We start from the raw sequence: 21297 nt of genomic DNA, 5'->3' as shown, positions 1-21297 counted from the left end.
CTCTCTCTATTTTGTTGACATCTTTCCTATAATTCGGTGTCCAAAACTGTACACAATACTTCAAATTTGGCCTCACCAATGCCTTGTACAATTTCAACATTACATCGCAACTCCTATACTCAATGCTCTGATTTATAAAGGCCAGCATACTAAAAGCTTTCTTCACCCCCCTATCCACATGAGATTTCACCTTCAGGGAACTATGCACCATTATTCCTAGATCCCTCTGTTCTACTGCATTCTTCAATGCCCTACCATTTACCATGTATGTCCTATTTTGATTAGTTCTACCAAAACGTAGCACTTCACATTTATTAAACTCCATCTGCCATCTTTCAGCCCACTCTTCTAACTGGCCTAAATCTCTCTGCAGGCTTTGAAAATCTACTTCATTATCAACAACTCCACCTATCTTAGTGTCATCTGCATACTTACTCATCCAATTTACCACCCCATCATCCAGATCATTAATGTATATGACAAATAACACTGGATCCACTACAGATCCCTGAGGCACACCACTAGTTACCAAACTCCATTCTGACAAACAGTTATCCACCACTACTCTCTGGCGTCTCCCATCCAGCCACTGCTGAATTCATTTTACTACTTTAATATTAACACCTAACCATTGAACCTTCCTAACCAACCTTCTGTGTGGGACCTTGTCAAAGGCCTTACTGAAGTCCATATAGACAACATCCACTGCTTTACCATTGTCAACTTTCCTCGTAACCTCTTCAAAAAATTCAATAAGATTTGTCAAACATGACCTTCCACGCACAAATCCATGTTGACTGTTCCTAATCAGACCCTGTCTATCCAGATAATTATATATACCATCCCTAAGAATACTTTCCATCAATTTACCCACCACTGACGTCAAACTTACAGGCCAATAATTGCTAGGTTTACTCTTAAAACCCTTTCCAAACAATGGAACAACATGAGAAATACGCCAATCCTCCGGCACCATCCCCGTTTCTAATGACATTTGAAATATTTCTGTCAGAGCCCCTGCTATTTCCACACTAACTTCCCTCAGGGTCCTAGGGAATAACCTGTCAGGACCTGGAGACTTATCCACTTTTTAATTCCTTAAAAGCTCCAGTACTTCCTCTTTAATCATCATAATTTCCATAACTTCCCTACCTGTTTCTCTTATCTTACCCAATTCAATATCCTTCTCCTTAGTGAATACCGAAGAAAAGAAATTGTTCAGAATCTCTCCCATCTGTTGAATGTATGGAGTTGGATGATCAGCCATGATCATAATAAATGGCTGTGCAGGCTTGAAGGGCCGAATGGCCTACTCCTGCACCTATTTTCTATGTTTTTATGTTTCTATCTCTTTTGGCTCCACACATAGCTGTCCACTCTGATTCTCTAAGTGACCAATTTTATCCCTCACTATCCTTTTGCTATTAGTATAATGGTAGAACTCTTTGGGATTTATTTTCACCTTACTTGCCAAAGCAACCTCATATCTTCTTTTAGCTTTTCTAATTTCTTTCTTAAGATTCTTTATAAGATTCTTTATATTCCTCGAGCATCTCATGTTCTCCGTGCTGCCTATATTTATTGTAGATATCTCTCTTTTTCTGAACCAAGTTTCCAATATCCCTTGAAAACTATGGCTCTCTCAAACTTTTAACCTTTCCTTTCATCCTAACAGGAACATAAAGATTCTGTACTCTCAAAACTTCACCTTTAAATGACCTCCATTTCTCTATTACATTCTTCCCATAAAACAAGTTATCCCAATCCACTCCTTCTGAATCCTTTTGCATCTCCTCAAAGTTAGCCTTTCTCCAACCAAAATCTCAACCCTGGGTCCAGACCTATCCGTCTCCATAATTATATTGAAACTAATAGCATTGTGATCACTGGACCCGAAGTGGTCAAACCTTCTTCACCTGACCTATTTCATTCACTAACAGGAGATCCAACACTGCCCCTTCTCTAGTTGATACCTCTATGTATTGCTGCAAAAAACTATCTTGCACACAATTTACAAACTCCAAACCATCCAGCCTTTTTACAGAGTGGGCTTCCCAGTCTATGTGTGGAAAATTAAAATCTCCCACAATCACAACCTTGTGCTTACTACAAATATCTGCTATCTCCTTACAAATTTGCTCCTCCAATTCTCGCTCCCCATTAGGTGGTCTATAATACACCCCTATAAGCGTCACTCAATTCCTCAATTCTACCCAAATAGCCTCCCTAGACGAGTCCTCTAATCTACCCTGCCAAAGCACCGCTGTAATATTTTGTCTGACAAGCAAATGTTACAGGGAGAAGACAGAATAATGGAGTTTAGAGGGATTATAAATCAGCCACAATGGAATGATGGAGCAGGCTCAATGGGCCAAATGGCCTGATTCTGCTCCTATGTTATATGGCATTATGGTCTTTTAGTCTAAGAACTACATGCAGCCTGACAAACAATGTATAAAAGAAGTCAAACTGTGCAAATCAAAAAAAAAATAGTAATTAAATAATACTGAGGACTATTGACCAAAGCAGCTCTTTGGATTGGATAGGGGACCGAGTAAGCAGACAGGGCTTATACTTTCTAGAATTGAGAAGAATGAAAGATGGTGTCTTAGAAATATACAAAATTCTATATGGAGTTTCACAGAGTGGCTGCGTGGATGATGTTTCTCCTTCCTGTGTCACACTCAAAATAAAGAGTCAGTCATTCAGGACGAAGATAAGAAGAAATCTTTTCTCCAAAAGGATTCTGAGTCTGCGATCAGTAAGCTCAGCTGGCTCACTGGCATATCTAGGTCTTTATAGCATTACCTGAGAGATTTGAGATCAACAAACACAAGTATAATAATTGAACATACCGAAGTGAGTTAAGGTATGATCTAAAGATTCATATTAATGTTAACAGAGATTTTTATAACTAAGGCTGCACTGGTCTTGACAGTTTAATTGATCTATATATCTCTTGCCACTAGAAACATCTGTGTAATGTAGCTGAAATTCCTAGCTACTGAATTTTGCTAACAGGGTATAACAACTACTGATCACTGACAGATATGGGAAACATAAGCTTACCAGCTTTTCTAAGCTTTCCTTCCTGCTAGCGCAAGATCTGTCTAAGGGATTGGATGTTCTTTCTTCTATGTTTAGAAATTATTCAATGATGTTAGAATCCAAAGGCATTTCTTGACTTTCATAAAAATTAAACCTAGATTGCATTCAATTATGCACAAGGATGAGCACACCGATAAAGTAAAATCACTTGAGAAAATTACAGCAGAATTCATTGTGTCAGAGGTTAATATTTTGGAGGGATCATTTTGCAAGATCTGCTTGTATTCTGATATGTCTGTTCTCATATGCTGGTCCTTAAATTTTGCTTTCACACTCTTGTTGTGAAATGTCTACATGCTTCAATGTACTATGTCAGCCAAAATCACTGTGCAAACTTGAGTTGTAATAAGGAGGCTTCCACTACACCTCGTTAGGACTTCATTTTGACAGAGTTTTCAGTCAGATCATACTACTGATGCATTATTATTTGGTTTGTGTAGACATATCACCGGCGTGTGAATCCCAGGGACACAGCTGCTAGGAGAGAAATCTTGTTCCGGAGCACTTATCAGCTGAATTTCATTTTTAAGGGTGTTGTTCTTCCTGCCTTCAAATAAAAATTACTCAGTAACTAAAAGTAAAATGTTAATAGATAGTTATAGTATTACAATCTCTACTGATACATGGAAAACAGAAGTGTGGGTGCTGGAGTTGGAAACTAAAACAGAAGAGATGGAAGAACTCAGCCAGTCAGGCAGTATCTGTGGAAAGAGAAATAATTCAAAGTTTCAGGCCAGTGACTCTTCCTCAGAACTGAATTCACTGTGACTTTTCTAACAGATTTGCTTACCTTGAACAAGTTAATCTGCTCTCCCTCTGATGGGATTTCCATCAGTAGCAGTTGTGATGAAGAGTCACTGGCCTGAAACTTTGACTGATCTCTCTTTCCTTAGCTGCTGATTTCTACTAACATTTAGTGCATATGGATGGCAGATGAATCGTGGATGGGTGAGTGAATGGTGAGCTGTCAAACAAGAGAGGGAAAAAAATATCAGTGCAAGTTTATTGATTGATGGTTGGCCCTCTAGTGATGGGCTGAAGGACGTTTCAAGTATGATTCTGCCACTGTACAACTTTTGAACCACCATGGTGCAGGACTACAAGAGCTGCTGTTTATTGACAACAACATGTACACAGAGAACAAGGCTCTGACCTTAGACCATAAACATGACAAAGTCTGCAGATGCTGGAAGTCCAAAGCAACACACACAAAATGTTGAGGAACTCTGACCTTGGATATTAATCTGATGAAATTAAGTGAAGTACTCAGATAATCACATGAGTGAACACATGCAGCACCTTGGTGTTCCAACGCATTTATTTAACATTATTAGCATTGAAGGCCTTGCACATGTTCCTACAGGACAAAACTTCTTTCCATAATGTTGTTTGGGTGAACAGAAAGTTCCATACCTCTGCTTTCTACAATGTACAACTCATGTACTCAAACCACAGTGAAATTTCTATCTTTTCCGTTATATGGACATTTACAAATGAAAAATGACAAATTTTCTTTATTGCTTATAGACTCAAAGAAAGAAAAAATAAAGACTTCAAAAGAGAAAGGTGAGTTTTTAACTTACACACTTCTACAATAATGATAAAATTTCAGAAACTAGAAGGAGCAACATAATGAGAAGTTCATGGATTCTGAAAATAAGAATAAATGCATAGAAAATGGATTTTGCTGAAATCTCTTTCTTGAAAAAGGGAATAAATGCCAAATTAACCTTTTAAAGTCCTTTGAAAATTCATTCTTTCACTTCTAGTGCTTAATCATTATAAAAGGTGTGCATCACAATAAATCAACAGGGGTCAGTGTTGGGACTGCTCCTTTTCATGTTATATGTTAATGGTTTGGATGATGTGTAGTCAAGTTTGCGAATGGTACAAAGATAGGTGGAGGGGCGGATAGTGTTGAGGAAATAGGGAGTCTGCAGAAATACTTGAAATACTTGCTATGAATAAAGGAGAAAAATACAGCTCACTATAAAGGTGTAACACAGTATGTTTTTTTCAGTTCACCCATCAAAAGACAAAGAAAAAAGTAAGTGGTTCTTTGCTGGCTACTGTAATGTTCAGGAAATTCTATATGTATGAAATGTCTTCTATTTTATGTTATTATAATTGAATCTATTTGGCCAAAGATGCACTTTGGAACATATTGGTCACAAGTGATCAAAGAGGCATAATTTCTGGGAAAAGAAGGACTGCTCAAATTTCCCTGCAGTCAGTTCATGCAGAGAGCTGGAATGGCTGAATTTCTATTAACCAACAGTCACCCAGTTCAATATTCCTGTGAGGATCTTAACTCTTTGATCCTTTGGGCCCGCTTCTGCTGCCATAAGTCTCCAACTAAGCCCACATCCTGTTCATTTCCTCAGCTGTTTAATTGATCATCAACATAAACTCTCTGTGCTTTAGCCCTTCACTTCTCCCTACCCCTAACCCTATCTGATCAAATCTACCCTTCAACCTCTGACTACCTTCCGTCTTACCGAATAATTTTTAAGCATGCCCAGGTGTATTTAGTGGAAACCAAAGGAGCTTACAAAGGAGTCGGATCTTCTTTTAGTTATTCTCAAAGTTATTTACAGGATCCGATCAGGTCTATATTTAATATTGCTCTCCAATTGCCCCAGAACTGAGCATGGTTAAAAGAATCTGAAGTTATTCATAAACTAGATAATGCAAGGATTACAGAGTACCTTTCTTGAGGACGTTAGTAAACTAGATGGTTTTACAATAAATCATTCATTTCATAGAAACATAGAAACATAGAAAATAGGTGCAGGAGTAGGCCATTCGGCCCTTTGAGCCTGCACCGCCATTTATTATGATCATGGCTGATCATCCAACTCAGAACCCCGCCCCAGCCTTCCCTCCATACCCCCTGACCCCTGTAGCCACAAGGGCCATATCTAACTCCCTCTTAAACATAGCCAATGAACTGGCCTCAACAGTTTCCCGTGGCAGAGAATTCCACAGATTCACCACTCTCTGTGTGAGGAAGTTTTTCCTAATCTCTGTCCTAAAAGGCTTCCCCTCTATCCTCAAACTGTGACCCCTCGTTCTGGACTTCCCCAACATCGGGAACAATCTTCCTGCATCTAGCCTGTCCAATCCCTTTAGGATCTTATACGTTTCAATCAGATCCCCCCTCAATCTTCTAAATTCCAACGAGTACAAGCCCAGTTCATCCAGTCTTTCTTCATATGAAAGTCCTGCCATCCCAGGAATCAATCTGGTGAACCTTCTTTGTACTCCCTCTATGGCAAAGATGTCTTTCCTCAGGTTAGGGGACCAAAACTGCACACAATACTCCAGGTGTGGTCTCACCAAGGCCTTGTACAACTGCAGTAGTACCTCCCTGCTCCTGTACTCGAATCCTCTCGCTATAAATGCCAGCATACCATTCGCCTTTTTCACCGCCTGCTGTACCTGCATGCCCACTTACAATGACTGGTGTATAATGACACCCAGGTCTCGTTGCACCTCCCCTTTTCCTAATCGGCCACCATTCAGATAATAATCTGTTTTCTTATTTTTGCCACCAAAGTGGATAACTTCACATTTATCCACATTAAATTGCATCTGCCATGAGTTTGCCCACTCACCCAACCTATCCAAGTCACCTTGCATCCTCTTAGCATCCTCCTCACTGCTAACACTGCCACCCAGCTTCGTGTCATCCGCAAACTTGGAGATGCTGCATTTAATTCCCTCATCCAAGTCATTAATATATATTGTAAACAACTGGGGTCCCAGCACTGAGCCTTGCGGTACCCCACTAGTCACCGCCTGCCATTCTGAAAAGGTCCCGTTTATTCCCACTCTTTGCTTCCTGTCTGCTAACCAATTCTCCACCCACACCAATACCTTACCCCCAATACCGTGTGCTTTAAGTTTTCACACTAATCTCCTGTGTGGGACCTTGTCAAAAGCCTTTTGAAAATCCAAATATACCACATCCACTGGTTCTCCCCTATCCACTCTACTAGTTACATCCTCAAAAAATTCTATGAGATTCGTCAGACATGATTTTCCTTTCACAAATCCATGCTGACTTTGTCCGATCATAGTTGCCGAGATTATGCTTTTACCCCAGATTTAAATTTGAATCTCAGAACCAATGGTTCTGAACTCTGGAAACTATTCCAGTAAGAGAACTGCTGCACTACTACACAGTATGGCTGAGACACTGGACCCAGACACAACATTATCTGTTTTTTGTCAATAGCAGGAAGGGTGAGTTGCCATGATGAATTAACACACAGAAGTCTGCAGGTACTGGAAGTCCAAAGCAACACACACAAAATGCTGAAGGAACTTAGCAAGTCAGGCAGCATCGATGGAAACAAATAAGCAGTCAGTGTTTTTTGTTGAGACCCTTCTTCAGGACTTAAGTGCCTGGGAGATTCATAAGCAAAGTTTTAGAATTCTTTACCTGAGCTTCCATGTCACTTGATCTCTCTTTCAATTAAAATTTTCCTTCAAAACCAAGTCTTTGAACAAACTCTGTGCTGGTTGGTTTAGTACTTCACTGGGTGCCTTGGCATCATTTTCTTTAATATAATGATCTACGGGATATTTTAATGTCAGTGGTGTAAACTTCAAGAGCAGCTTGTTTTATATTGTATAGAATAGTCTGTGAAAGAATACAACTCCTGAAAATTCTAGCTGCACAATTCAATATTCTTCTATTCTCTTAAATGTGTATTAAAATCTTCCTCGGGCCTAAGTACCCCAAAAATCACATTGATATCAAATTTGGATAGTCATCCGTATTGTCAGACAATTGAGTATTATGTGCATTACTTGTATAACTTTTAACAATAATGTTATTTGCAGAAATAGAAAAAGAAGAGCAAAGAAAACCTTCAACCAAGCCAAAGGTGAAAGGTAAAAAAGTTTATTATGTAACGGCAGAAAAGCATTCCTAAATTTCAAGTTTATGAACATGTGGTGTAGATGAGCAGCTACACAAAGCCTGCCCTGTACCGTGAGAACAGAACACCATAATTAACTACTTCATCTTCCCTGCCCAACCAACCACTTGTCTACAGGAACCAGATTTAACTGGGAAGGGAAGAGTTGTCTAGCCTTCCATTTATTCACCTGCTTATGTTGCTTGGGTTTCTGCTCCAGTTCCTCCTTATGTTAACAAGAATAATCTATTGATCAAACTGTTATTGTGGACAATTGAGTCGATGCTAGCAACTTGTAGGGGAAATGCAACAAGTCCTACTCTTCTGTCATTTCCACATCATGCTGCAATTTATTTCGCTCAAACCTTGAGTCCAATTTCCCTATTAAGAGCTTTCATTAAACCTGTCTTTTGCTACTGTTGGTAATATTAGAAGAGAAGTGAAAAGTTTATTGAGTCTGTTGGCATTACCCATGTTGATGCCATTGCCCCAGCACACCACTACATAGAAGATTGTACTGGCGACAACAGACTGGTAGAACGTGAAGGAGAGGCCTGCATACTCCAAAGGACCTCAGTTTTCTCAGGAAGTAGAGGTGACTCTCGCCCTTCTTGTACACAGCCTCTGTGTTGGTGCTCCACTCAAGTCTATCATCCAGGTGCACCCCCAGGTACTTGTAGGTCCTCCCCAAATCCACATCCTCACCATCAACAGTAATAGTGAATAGGGCAGGCTTAGTCTTCTCATAGTCCATCACCATCTCCTTTGTCTTGCTAATGTTGAGCTGCAGATGATTCATCTTGCACCTTTTGACAAAGCACTCCACCAGGGCCTTTATTTGTCCTCCCATCCTCCTTTTATACACCCAACTATTGCTGAGTCATCAGAGAATTTCTGCAGATGATATGATTCAGTGTTGTAACTAAAGTCCAAGGTATGCAGGGTAAATAGGAAGGGAGTCAATACAGTCCCCTGTGAGCCTCCAGTGCTGCTTATAGCCATGTCTGACACACAGCTCTGAAGCTGCCAAACTGTGGTCTGCCAGACAGTTAGTCCATGATCCAGGATACAATGGAAGTGCCAATCTGCATTGATATGGAGCTTTTCCCCCAGCAATGAGGGCTGTATGCTATTGAAGGCACTTGAGAAATCAACAAATATGATTCTCACAGTGCTGCCCTGCTTATGCAAGTGGGAGTAGGCTCTGTTCAGCAGGTAGATGACAGCATCATCGACTCCAATGTGCTCCTGGTAAGCAAACTGTAGGGGATCAAGGGCTGGTCTGACCAGCAGTCCGAAGTGAACCAGAACCAGCCCCTCTAGGGTCTTCATGATGTGTGAGGTCAGGGCCACTGGACAGTAGTCATTCAAGACTTTTGGTTGGCCCTTCTTGGGCACTGAGACCGCACATGATGTTTTCCACACAGTCGGGACCATTTCCAGACTGAGACTCAGATTTAAAATGTGCTGGAGAACTCCACAAAGCTGCTCAGCACACTCCTTCAGGACATTGAAGTTCATACCATTCGGTCCCAATGCTTAGTTTCCCCAGAGCCCTTCTCACCTGCTCAGTAGCGAAGTCCATGATGTCTGGGGGACTGGGGGAGGTGACGATTGGGAGTTAGTATATGGAGGTGTGGATAGTAGGTGCAGAAGAAGGAGGAGATGTAGACAATGGTTGCCTGGGTTGTTCATCCATGTGTTGAGCTGGAAGGGGGAGGAGGGAGGAGGGGAGTCATTGGTGCGGAGGGAGCACTGGGTGCCTTGGTACCTGGATTGGTGTGCTGAGGGGGGTGTGAACAGGAGGGCAATTGTCAAACCTATTGAAGAATTGGTTTAACTCATTAACCCATTCTCGGCTGCATTCCAAGACTCTACAGCTAGACTGATTGAAGCCAGTGATGTTCTTCATACCTCTCCACACCTCCTGTGCGCTATTCTCCCCAAGTTTGTTCTTCAGCTCTCTCCTGTATTCCTCTTTAGACACCTTGATCATCTCCTTTAGCTCCTTCTGCTCATGTTTCAATTCTTCCCTGTCTCCTGATCTTTTTTATGGTTCAGAAAGGCCTTTAGATCCACGGTGACCTGTGGTTTGTTGTTAGGGAAGCAATAAACAGACCTTGATGGTATTACAATGTCCACACAGAAGTTGGTGTAGCCAGTGATGCAAACAGTACGTCCTTTAATGTCCTCCCCATATGGTTCAGAAAGCACTTTCCAATCAGTAGCCTCAAAGCAGCCCTTCAAGGCCTTGATGGCCCCGGCATCTAGAGACCATTTCTTTACTATCTCGGTAGTAGCTCGCTGTTGCTGTACTTTAGGCTTATACAAGGGCATGAGGTGAACCAGGTTATGATCTGATCTTCCAAGTGGGGGGAGAGCTGCGGAGCTGTGTGCATCTTTAATATTTGCATATGACGTCCAGTGTTTTATTTTATCTTGTATGGCACTTGACAAACTGATTGAAGGTGGGTAGGGGTGTCGAGAGAGAAACATGATTGAAGTTCCCCAGTGAACGCATTGGGGTGCTGAGTCTGGATTGTTGCAATGGAAGTGTGTATGACACCACACGCAGCATCAGCACTGTGTCTGGAACACAGAATACAGACAACGAGCAAAACGACTTGGCTGAATTCATGCGGTAGATAAAACAGATACAAACTCTCAGCAATCAGTTCAATGTCCAGACTACAGATTTGTTCTTGCACAGAAATGTGACCAGGATTACACAATCTGTTGATCACAGGCACAGCAAGTCCACTTCCCTTCCTCTTACAGCACTGTGTGCTTGTATCGTTGAAAACTCATTCACAGTAGCGTTGGAATCTGGGATTTGCTCGTGTAGCCATGTCTCAGTGAAACACAAAACACTGCGTTCCTGGTATCCGTTCTGTGTCCTTGTGAGTACTGCTAGTTCCTCCATTTTATTTGCCAGTGATCTTACATTCTCCATAATGATAGATGTGAGATGGTTCGTATCTCCATCTCTTGTTGCGCTGCTTTTTACCTGATCTGCAGCCTCGGTATCTCAGTCTCATCTCGTCCGGAATATCGAGCTTCTGCTGGGCAAACAAAGGCTGCTTCCTCATATGCATAATTTTGCCTTCACTACTGTAGTCAAAGCACTCGATGGAATAAAAGTATCCCAAGAGCTAGAAGGATGGTGAAAATGTTCTTAAACAGATTAATGGCCATTGTTATTTCACAGTATTGCCAGCTAGTACAAAAACAAATGAAAGAAAGGAAGTTACTGTAACGTGCTGCCGCCTTGCACACACACCGATGAAACAAGTATTTTGTACAAGAAGTGTCCCACTGGCGAAGCTGGGCATCCTGTAGTGAGTGACTCACCTCATGATATCCCAAGGTCTTTCCACAATCTGCATCGTTTAAGTCAGGAGTCTGATGGAATCATCTCAACTTGCCATGATGATTTTTGTTCCAACAATAGTCAAGAAGTTCAGCACCAGCCAGGACTAAGCAGCCAGCCTGAATGGTACATGATCAATCTTCCTAAATATTTATTCCCTCCAGCATGGTCATATAGAGATTGGAAAATCTACAAAATGTACCCCATCTACCTTCCAGGGAACCTCTAATAGCAATCTTCAAACTTCTGACCTCCACCAAGAAAGACAAGGCAAAAGGCACATAGTAAGACTACCACCTGAAGTTTCCCTCCAAGTCACACACATTCTGACTTGGAAATGCATAATTTATTCAACATTATGGCTCCAAGACTGAGGGGGTAGTGGTCAGAGAAGAAGGCTATCAAAGATTGTAGCAGGATCTGGACTAGCGTGATAAATGTGCTGAAAAATTGCAGATGGATTTCATTGCAAACAAGTGTGGGGTGTTGCACTTTGGGAGGACAAACCAGAGTAGGTCTTACATATTGAGTGGAAGGGCACTGAGGAGTGTTATGGAACAGAGGGGTCCGGGAATACAGATCCATAATTCCTTGAAAATGACGTCACAAGTAGATAACGTCGTAAAGAGAGCTTTGGGCATATTGGCCTTTATAAATCAATGTATTCAGTACAAAAGATAAGATATGTTGAAGTTGTATAATACGTTGGTGAGGTCTAATTTGGAGTATTGTGTGCAATTCTAGTCACCCACCGACAGGAAAGATATCAATAAAATTGAAAGAGTACAGAGAAAACATACCACCAGATCTACAAAGCAAGCAATAGCTATCTTAGAATAAAGATGCGTGTACAAGGAAAACAGGTTTAGTGCATTTAGATATGAACTAATTTTGCAATCGTTATGCTTTCTGATTTAAATGTCAACAATACATTACGTAATGAATAAACTCCTCTCGGGCTTCCAGCCGGGTACAGGTATTGATTATAACCGACGTTTTGATGACAAACTCTGCCATTTTTATCAGGGATAATGCAGAGTTTGTCAGGGATGTAGATGGCAGAGTTTATCATCGAAATGTTGGTTATAGTTGATACCTGTACCGGGCTGGAAGCTCGAGAAGATTATTTATCATATTCGGCGGGAAAGCACTAGATTCTTTTTCAATACATTACATGTTTGTAGTACATGAGAAGTGTTGGTATTTTGCTTAGGGAGTTGTCACCGGGCTGTTTTGGAACTTTGTTAATCACATTCCTGTCAAATGAGACAGTTTGATTTAGAAGATCTTCAAAGTGCTTGCTCCATCTAGAATTGATGTCAGCATTGCTCTTCAGGATGGTTGAACCATCCTGAAGAAGTCAAGGAAGCCATCAAAACCTTGAAAAACAACAAGGCCGCTGGACTTGATGGAATACCAGCCGAGGTCTACAAAATTGGAGGTAACCCGCTTCATTATCAACTGCATCAACTTCTCATCAAGATCTGCATAAATGAAGACGTATCAGCAGACTTTAGAGACTCAGCAATAGTTACCATCTACAAAAGGAAAGGCAATCGATCCGAATGCGGAAATTATCATGGAATTTCCCTGTTAGCAACAGCAGGAAAGATCCTCACCTGCATCATGAACAACCGGCTCAAGCCTTTAGCTGAGAAGATCCTTCTAGAGACACAAGCCGGTTTTAGACCATCACGTGGAGCAATCGCCGTGATCTTCACAATGCGACAACGACAAGAAAAATGTTGTGAACAACTTCAACCTTTGTACATGGCATTCATTGGCTTCACCAAAGCCTTTGACTCGGTATCAAGGGAACTCCTATGGGATGTCCTATCCACCTATGGAGGCTCTGAAAAGTACATTCGAATCCTGAGACTCCTCCACGGTGGTATGCTTGCCACAGTCATGGTCAGCAACAGTAACTGTGAGTCTTTTCAAGTTAGATCAGGCGTAAAACAGGGATGCGTGATTGCTCCAACTTTGTTCACCATCTTCATTGCGACAATCATCCACATTATCAAGGACAACCTACCCCCAGGAATCGAAATTGTTTACAGAACAGATGGCAGACTTTTCAATCTTGCCCATCTCAACTCCAAAACGAAGACATCCACGAGTTCCCTCATCGAGTTCCAATATGTAGATGACAACAGTGTTGCAGCTCTTTCAGAAAACCACCTACAACAGATTCTGACTGCCTTCAACCGTGCATACACGAAACTTGGACTGACCATCAATTCCAAGAAGACTCAGATCATCTACCAACCGTCACCTATTGAGACAAATCAGATAGAACCATCATTTCAACTTGACAAAACAACCCTGGAAAACGAGGACCACTTTGCGTATCTTGGAATTCACCTCTCCTCCCAATGTCGACCTTAATGACGAGATCCAACATCGTCTTAAATGCACTGGAACAGCTTTTGGACATCTCCGAACAAGAGTCTTTCATGATCACGACATCCGAACAGACACCAAAATGTTAGTGTACAAAACAGTGGTAATCCCAATGCTCCTGTATGCATCAGAAACCTGGACAACATACCAACGACATCTGAAGGCACTTGAAAAGTTCCATCAATGCTGTTTTCGAAACATCTTAAATATCAGCTGGGACAATAGAAGCACTAACATCAGCGTGCTAAATGAAGCAAAAACAACAAGCATTGAAGCCTACGTCATCAAGAACCAACTAAGACGGAGCAGTCATGTTGTTCGGACGAAAGACAAACGTCTGCCGAAACAAATCTTCTACTCCCAGCTTAAAGAAGGTAAAAGTAAAAGAGGCGGACAACAGAAGGGATTCAAAGATGTCTTAAAAGCCAACATGAAGAAATATAACATCAACATCAGCAACTGGGAAACCAATGTCAAGGACAGGAAACTCTGGCAAGCCATCATCTGAGAAAGAACTGCAACTTTCGAAGCCAACAGATGTGCAGAATTAGAAGAAAAGAGAAGAAAATGGAAAGAGAAGCAGCAAAAAACAAAGTCGGGGCCATCTGGAACTACCTGTCCTGAATGCGGAAGAACTTTCAAATCCAAGATTGGACTCATAAGCCACTTGAGAGCCCATACGTAGATCAACAGAACAAAGACCATCATCCTCGACCTCGAGGGATAGCCACCACCACCACGACATGAGAAGAAATGCGAAAGTGAAAGATTCAACAAAGGATTTGTGATGCAATGTCCCAGAAAGCTCTTCATTTAATGATAAATGATTAGCTTTATTTGTCATATTTACTCTACTGCAAAACATTGACGCATACAGTGAAATTTATCGTTTGTATCAATGACCAACGTAATCCAAGGATTAGGCTCTGGCAGCCTGAAAGTGTCACTATGCTTCTGGCAATATGATAGCATGCCCACAACTCTTTAACCCTAACCATCCGTACTTTGGGATATAGGAGGAAACCGGAGCATTCAATGGAGGAAACCTATGTATTCACAAGAAGAATGTGCACACTCTTTACAGACAGTGATGGGAATTGAACACCGATCAGTTATCATGTATGCCTGCCTGTTACGCCACTGGTGTTCAGGGCAGCAGTGAAGGTCCTCCATCTCCGCAGTGTTCAGGGCTCCTTTCATCATGTCAATAGCTTCCTCCTGGTTTTCACCACTGTCAGTCATGCAAGTCCTGGGTGGAGACCATCACAATCAGATGTAGAAGGATCCTTCATTGCTGTTTCTGTAACAATTTTGTTTTACTAGTTCGGGTTGTTAATCCTGAGCTGAACCCTGAACCTGGAGGACTGGTGGGCCACTCTTGGTCTGTCCTCTACCCTTTGGTATGTTTGGCATGGTGACCCTACCAAGACCAAAAGCGTAAAGCCCTAACTCCAGCCAACATAGCTCTCCAGGTCTTTGAGGCATGCAAGCCTCCAAACCATGACAAGGCTGTGGTCCTTTGGGAGGGATCAACGATCACTGGTATTTTAAAGCAACTGCGCTAACCATTACACGACCATGTTGCTCACCTTGGCTACTGTCCTGCCCACTTAATTTGATAGTTCAATGCCAAAATAGATTTGTCCTCTTTTATCATATTTAAAGTATCTCAGCCATCTAAAAGTACAATATTAATGATGGAAGAAAGATCTAATGATGCTGAGGGTCATTTTCAAGATACTGACATCACGCCATTTGTGCTTGACCTAGAATATTAAATGGTTTGGTACGTGTCCATTTGATACGCCGCCTCTGTTGGTTTCCAAAGGTCACGATTGATTGGCATGATGTACTGCTTAAAAAAAGATATGGTTCCATTCAGGGTAACCCATTTATGACAGTACTCTCAGATGTACAGACAAATTATTTAAATACTCAAGCTGTTCTTCAAAAAGGGTAACAAGATCCTTCAGTCCATTTCTTGGTTTATTTTAAATTGCATTAAATCTTATTATTTGCCTTTCTCAAGAGGACAGGTAATTGACTGAGTTTGTATGGAATCATCCTTCCATATAATCACCTTGCATCAAAGAGGGGTTGAAGGTGCTTGTACATTTGTAAGTTATAGCAACAGTCAGGTTAACAATGATCCTGCAATTCATTCTTGGCAATGTGCAAGCTCTTATTCTTACAGTCTAATGAATGCACATCCATTCTGATTCATTCACATTGCTTCTAAAGGAAGTTGGTGTTGATAAAACTCCATTATTTGATCTTAAAAAAGTATTAAAGGGGAAACCAAAAAGAGCATTATTAAAGATTGAAAGATCACTATTTTGAGTTTTCAATCTCTCTTAACCTGTATAAAATTTGTAAACAAATGAAGGTGGAATAATTGTTGTGCATTTAATATTTCAGTAGTATTTGGATAATCTTGTAAATATATTGTTTGATTAAGCATGTTTGTTCATTTAAGTAATTCAATGCGGGTTAAATGTAAAAATTGGTGGATTGCATACATCATGACGCCTCCACGTGATATGTGCGTGCCTCGCTTAAAAGTAAAAACAATGAGAGTTGTAATATTGTCTGATTCAAGCACAATGATCAGGAGTCTGAAAGAGTTACAGTCAGAGGCAAGACCAGACATTATGTGTGAGATAATACAAACCTTATCTAGACTTAAAGTGAAGTCTATGCTTGATGTGGATTCCAGCACATGTTGGTTTTAGAAGGAATAGGAAAGCAAATAAATTAAGAAAGGAGGGAACTAGACAAGGAGAAGTGGACATTCAAACAAATCACAGTAAAGTAGAAATGAAAAGCATTATTATAAGCGAAATCAAAAAAAGTGGAGAAAACAATGTGATGAAGAGAGAACAGGAAGTCATCTTTATAATATCCAGAAAGAAGTGGGATAGTTGAAGAATGCAAAAAAGGGCACGAGGGAGGAGGTGATGATACCATTAGAAGGGAAAAGATGAAATATGAAAGCAAGTCAGCAAATAATATCAAAGTGGATAGTAAAAGTGTTTTCAAGTATGTTAAAAATAAAAGAGAAATGAGAGTGGATATCGCACTGCTAGAAATGAGGCAGGAGAAATAATAACAGGGACAAGGAGATGGCTGCTGAACTAAATGAGTATTTTGCATCAGTCTTTACTGTGGAAGACACTAGCAGTATGCCTGATGTTGTAGTGTGTGAAGGAAGAGAAGTGGGTGCAGTTACTATTACAAGGGAGAAGGTGCTCAAAAAGCTGAAAGACCTAAAGGTGCGTGAGTCACCCAGACCAGATGAACTGCATCCTAGGGTTCTGAAAGAGGTAGCATTAGAAACGACCTTTCAAAAATCATTGGACTCTAGCATGGTGCCAGAGAACTGGAAAATTGCAACTTCACTCTAAGAAAGGAGGAAGGCAGCAGAAAGGAGATTATAAACCAGTTAGCTTGACATCACTGGTTGGGAAGATGTTAGAGTCAATTGTTAAGGATGAGGTGATGGAGTACTTGGTAACACAGGATAAGATAGTACAAAGTCAGCATGGTTCCCTTCAGGGAAAATCCTGCCTGACAAACCTGTTGGAATGTTTTGAGGAGATTACAAGTAGGATAGATAAAGGGGATGCAGTGGATGTTGTATATTTGGACTTTCAGAAGGCCGTTGACAAGGCTTATCAAGTTAAGAGCCCATGGTATTACAGTAAAGTTACTAACATGGTTAGAGTATTGGCTGATTGATAGGAGGTAGCGAGTAGGAATAAAAGGATCCTTTTCTGGTTGGTTGCCAGTGACTAGTGGTGTTCCGCAGGGGTCGGTGTTGGGACCACTTCATTTTATGCTGTATATAAATGATTCAGATGTTGAATGGCCTAGACAGAGTAGATGTGGAAATGATGTTTCCCATGGTGGGAGAGTCTTGGACAAGAGGGCACAGCCTCAGGATAGAGGTGTTCCCTTTCGAAACAGAGATGTGGAGAAATTTCTTTAGCCAAAGGGTGGTGAATTTGGAATTTGTTGCCACATGCAGCTGTGGAGGACGGGTTGTCAGGTGTATTTAAGGCAGAGATTGACAGGTTCTTGATTGGACATGGCATCAAAGGTTACGGGGGGGAATACCAGGAACTGGGGTGGGGGAGAAGATAGAAAAAATGGTCAGCCATGATTGAAAGGCGGAGCAGACTTGATGGGCCAGATGGCCTAATTCTGCTCCAATGTCTATGTCTTATGATCTACTACTCCAAATTAAGCCTCACCAACATCTTCTGTCCAGATTAGGGGATATTTTTGCAAACCTTTCTGGAGGGGAACACTTCAGCAAAGTGGATTTAGCTGATGCTTACTTATAGATGGAGATAGAAGAAGAGTCCAAAGCATTTCTCACCATAAATACTCACGAAGGGCTTTATCATTATAATGGCCTATTTCTGGAGTAGCATCTGCAACAGCAGTCTGGCAGAAAGCTATGGACTAGGTGTTGTAAGGGCTGCCCAGGCTTTGTCAACTACTCTAACAGGTTCCCATCAAATCTGACTATGGTGCTCCATCCCTTGAACTCATTACTACAGATTGGGGAGAAATGGACAAAGCAGTGTGAGGTAGCTTTCCAAAAGGTAAAGTAAATGGTGATGTCACACACTGTACTCATACATTATGATCCACATTGTCCAGTGAAGTTTGCCAAGTACTGTTCAGGAAAGGAGTCCGAAGCTATCAAACTACTTCCTGCAATCTTAGAGTCAACTCCTACAACCACCATGGAGGAAGGCCACAAACTGAGATTGTTTCAGAGCCACAAGTCTCAACAAACACACACACACACACACACACACATATATTCTATATATTATTGTAAATATATTCTTTGATTAGGATTTTTTGTTCATTTAAATAATTCATTACAGGTTATATGTAAAAATAAATGAATTGCATATGTTATGATGCTACTATGCAATACAATAGACAACAGACAATAGGTGCAGGAGTAAGCCATTAGGCCCTTCGAGCCAGCACCGCCATTCACTGTGATCATGGCTGATCATCCACAATCAGTACCCTGTTCCTGCCTTATCCCCTTATCCCTTGACTCCGCTATCATTAAGAGCTCTATCTAACTCTTTCTTGAAAGAATCCAGAGAATTGGCCTCCACTGCCTTCTTAGGCAGAGCATTCCACAGACCCACAACCCTCTGTGTGAAAAAACTTTTCCTCAACTCCGTTCTAAATGGCCTTCCCCTTATTCTTAAACTGTGGCCTCTGGTTCTGGACTCACCCAACATCGGGAACATGTTTCCCGCCTCTAGGGTGTCCAATCCCTTGATAATCTTATATGTTCATACCTCACTTAAAATAAAAACAGAACAAAGTCACACATTCCCAGCTCAATTAATTTTATGTTTTGGAATTACAAAACTTGACAATTATCCCCTTTGTTCTCATGCTAGGAATACTTTTATTATTTATTGCACCATTACGTTTATGGTAATTCTGTTTGTGGTATGAAAAAACTTGTTTAAATCACATTGAACACAGAAAGAGGTCATTGTCTTTGTGACAAATCTTTGAAAGACAATCTGTTTCTTGCAATTCATGGATTAATTTTCCAACCCATGTTTACTGTCAGCAAGTCCTTCTGCCGAAGACCATTTCAATGAAGCTGAGGCGGTATTCCATACTGTGCTTTACTGGGTAACGCCTGTGTATTCAGGAAGTTGTGGTTCATCGTCAGGACCTGTTGCAGATGAAATGTACAGTACCTGAATGCTAACTAAACACTAGATGCAGCCCCTGATGGGAACAAGCACATTGTGCACTTACACTGCAGAAGTTCCTATTATATTTGTAATTATTTCATTAAATGTTCAAAAAGGGCTAACAACTGAAAAGTGCTCATTATTGCTAATTGAAATAGGAGTACCTGTTTATGCATTACAGAATTCACAAGGATAATGTAACAATCTGCCAGGAGTGGAGGTAGAGGCAAATACATTTGTCACATTGAAGAATCTCTTAGATAGGCACATGGGTGAAAGCAACATGGAGTGCTAAGTGGGAGAGAAGGGTTAGATTGATTTTAGAGTAGGGTAATGGCTCAGCACAATAGTGTGGGCCGAAGGGACTTTACTGTTCTATGTTTCTACGTTCGTCTATAATTGCAATGTTCAAATGGACATCCTACCCATATCAATTTTTGTCAAGTTGCAGAATTACAACAGGAACACAACACACACCAAGTGTTCCACGTTTCTTTGTCTTTTCATAATTTATCGCTTGATTATAAATAGTCTTAACATATATCATGAATAACTTATATTAGCCTTGTGTTAAAATGAGATTATATTTGTAATCCAGCATTTTTTATTTATCAGGATTTAAAATCATCAGGAGAGGGTCAGGCTATCACTTGGTTTGTTGTCCTATGGTATATATTGAAGAGGGTTATGATGTAGCTAATCCAACTTAATTGTACCAATAGCACAGCCTCTCACATCACAATGGTGCTAAATTCTAGTTGGCGTATTAGAAATAGATATACTTTCAGGGGAGTGACTTTCTGGATATTGTTCATTAGTTATGTGCCATGACATGGTCTTTTCATGACCATAATTGCTGTTGACACCACAAACATAAATTGTCTAAATATATTGGATATTTTCTTTCCTATATTAAGTGCAACATCAGATCCCATTTGTAACGATGATCCCTATTATGTTCCATATGAATTCCATAAAAATTCGCTCACCATATCACAGATCAGGTATTGTTTAGGAAGTATTGCCCCTCCCCCACAGTGTAAAAAGGCTGACACTAAAAGTGATCAGTGTAGATGTGGAATGGCTCAATGTGTCCTCATGATCGCTGTGATTCAATTCCTACCTGTCTTATTGAGTCTTCTTCCTTTTTTCCAAATCAGCAGCTTTCTACCATAATTCAATAAGAACTGCTGCCAACTTAAGGAGTTAGTCGTGAAAGGGCCACAGACACCAATAGGAAAAGATAGAATGAAATGCTGGTTATTCGAAAATAAGGATAAGGCTTTGAATTGGTGGCAATATATACTCATAATTATTTTTGTTTGTTTTAACATTGTATTTGAGTTTATGCAACATTTTCAGTAACGTTTTCATGGATTAATATGTATTTATACTATTGAAATTCAGATACTATTGGCAGTGCGTTTAAATATATGGGAAGGAATTGTTAGATTGAGCTTGGAGTAGGTCAAAGGGCCAGCACAATATTGTGGGCAAAAGTGTCTGTACTGAGGTGTACTGTTCTATGTTTCTACTTTCATCTATAATTGCAATGTTCGAATGGACATACTATCTGTATCAATTTTGTCAAGTTTCGGAATTACAGCGGAAACACAGCAACACCAAGTGCTCTACATTTCTTTGTATCTTCATAATTTATGGCTTGATTATAAATAACTTGAACATAGATGAGTGCCCAACTTCCTAATTTCTATTCTATTCTTTCACAATTATGCCT

At 40.6% G+C, this 21297-nt stretch overlaps 1 protein-coding gene across 1 annotated transcript in view; it reads left to right on the top strand.

Annotated features, from left to right (window-relative positions):
- Positions 1-21297, top strand: part of LOC134338322 (triadin-like) — a 426556-nt gene that overhangs the window by 271783 nt on the left and 133476 nt on the right. Inside the window, exons 26-28 of the mRNA XM_063034074.1 lie at positions 4636-4674; positions 5129-5155; positions 7960-8010. Of these exons, the coding sequence (XP_062890144.1) occupies positions 4636-4674; positions 5129-5155; positions 7960-8010 (117 nt within the window). The remainder of the gene's footprint in view (positions 1-4635; positions 4675-5128; positions 5156-7959; positions 8011-21297) is intronic.

The sequence above is a fragment of the Mobula hypostoma genome, chromosome 2, assembly GCF_963921235.1.
Source record: "Mobula hypostoma chromosome 2, sMobHyp1.1, whole genome shotgun sequence".
Classification (NCBI taxonomy): Eukaryota; Metazoa; Chordata; class Chondrichthyes; order Myliobatiformes; family Myliobatidae; genus Mobula; species Mobula hypostoma.
This window is presented reverse-complemented; position numbering and strand designations above follow the sequence as displayed.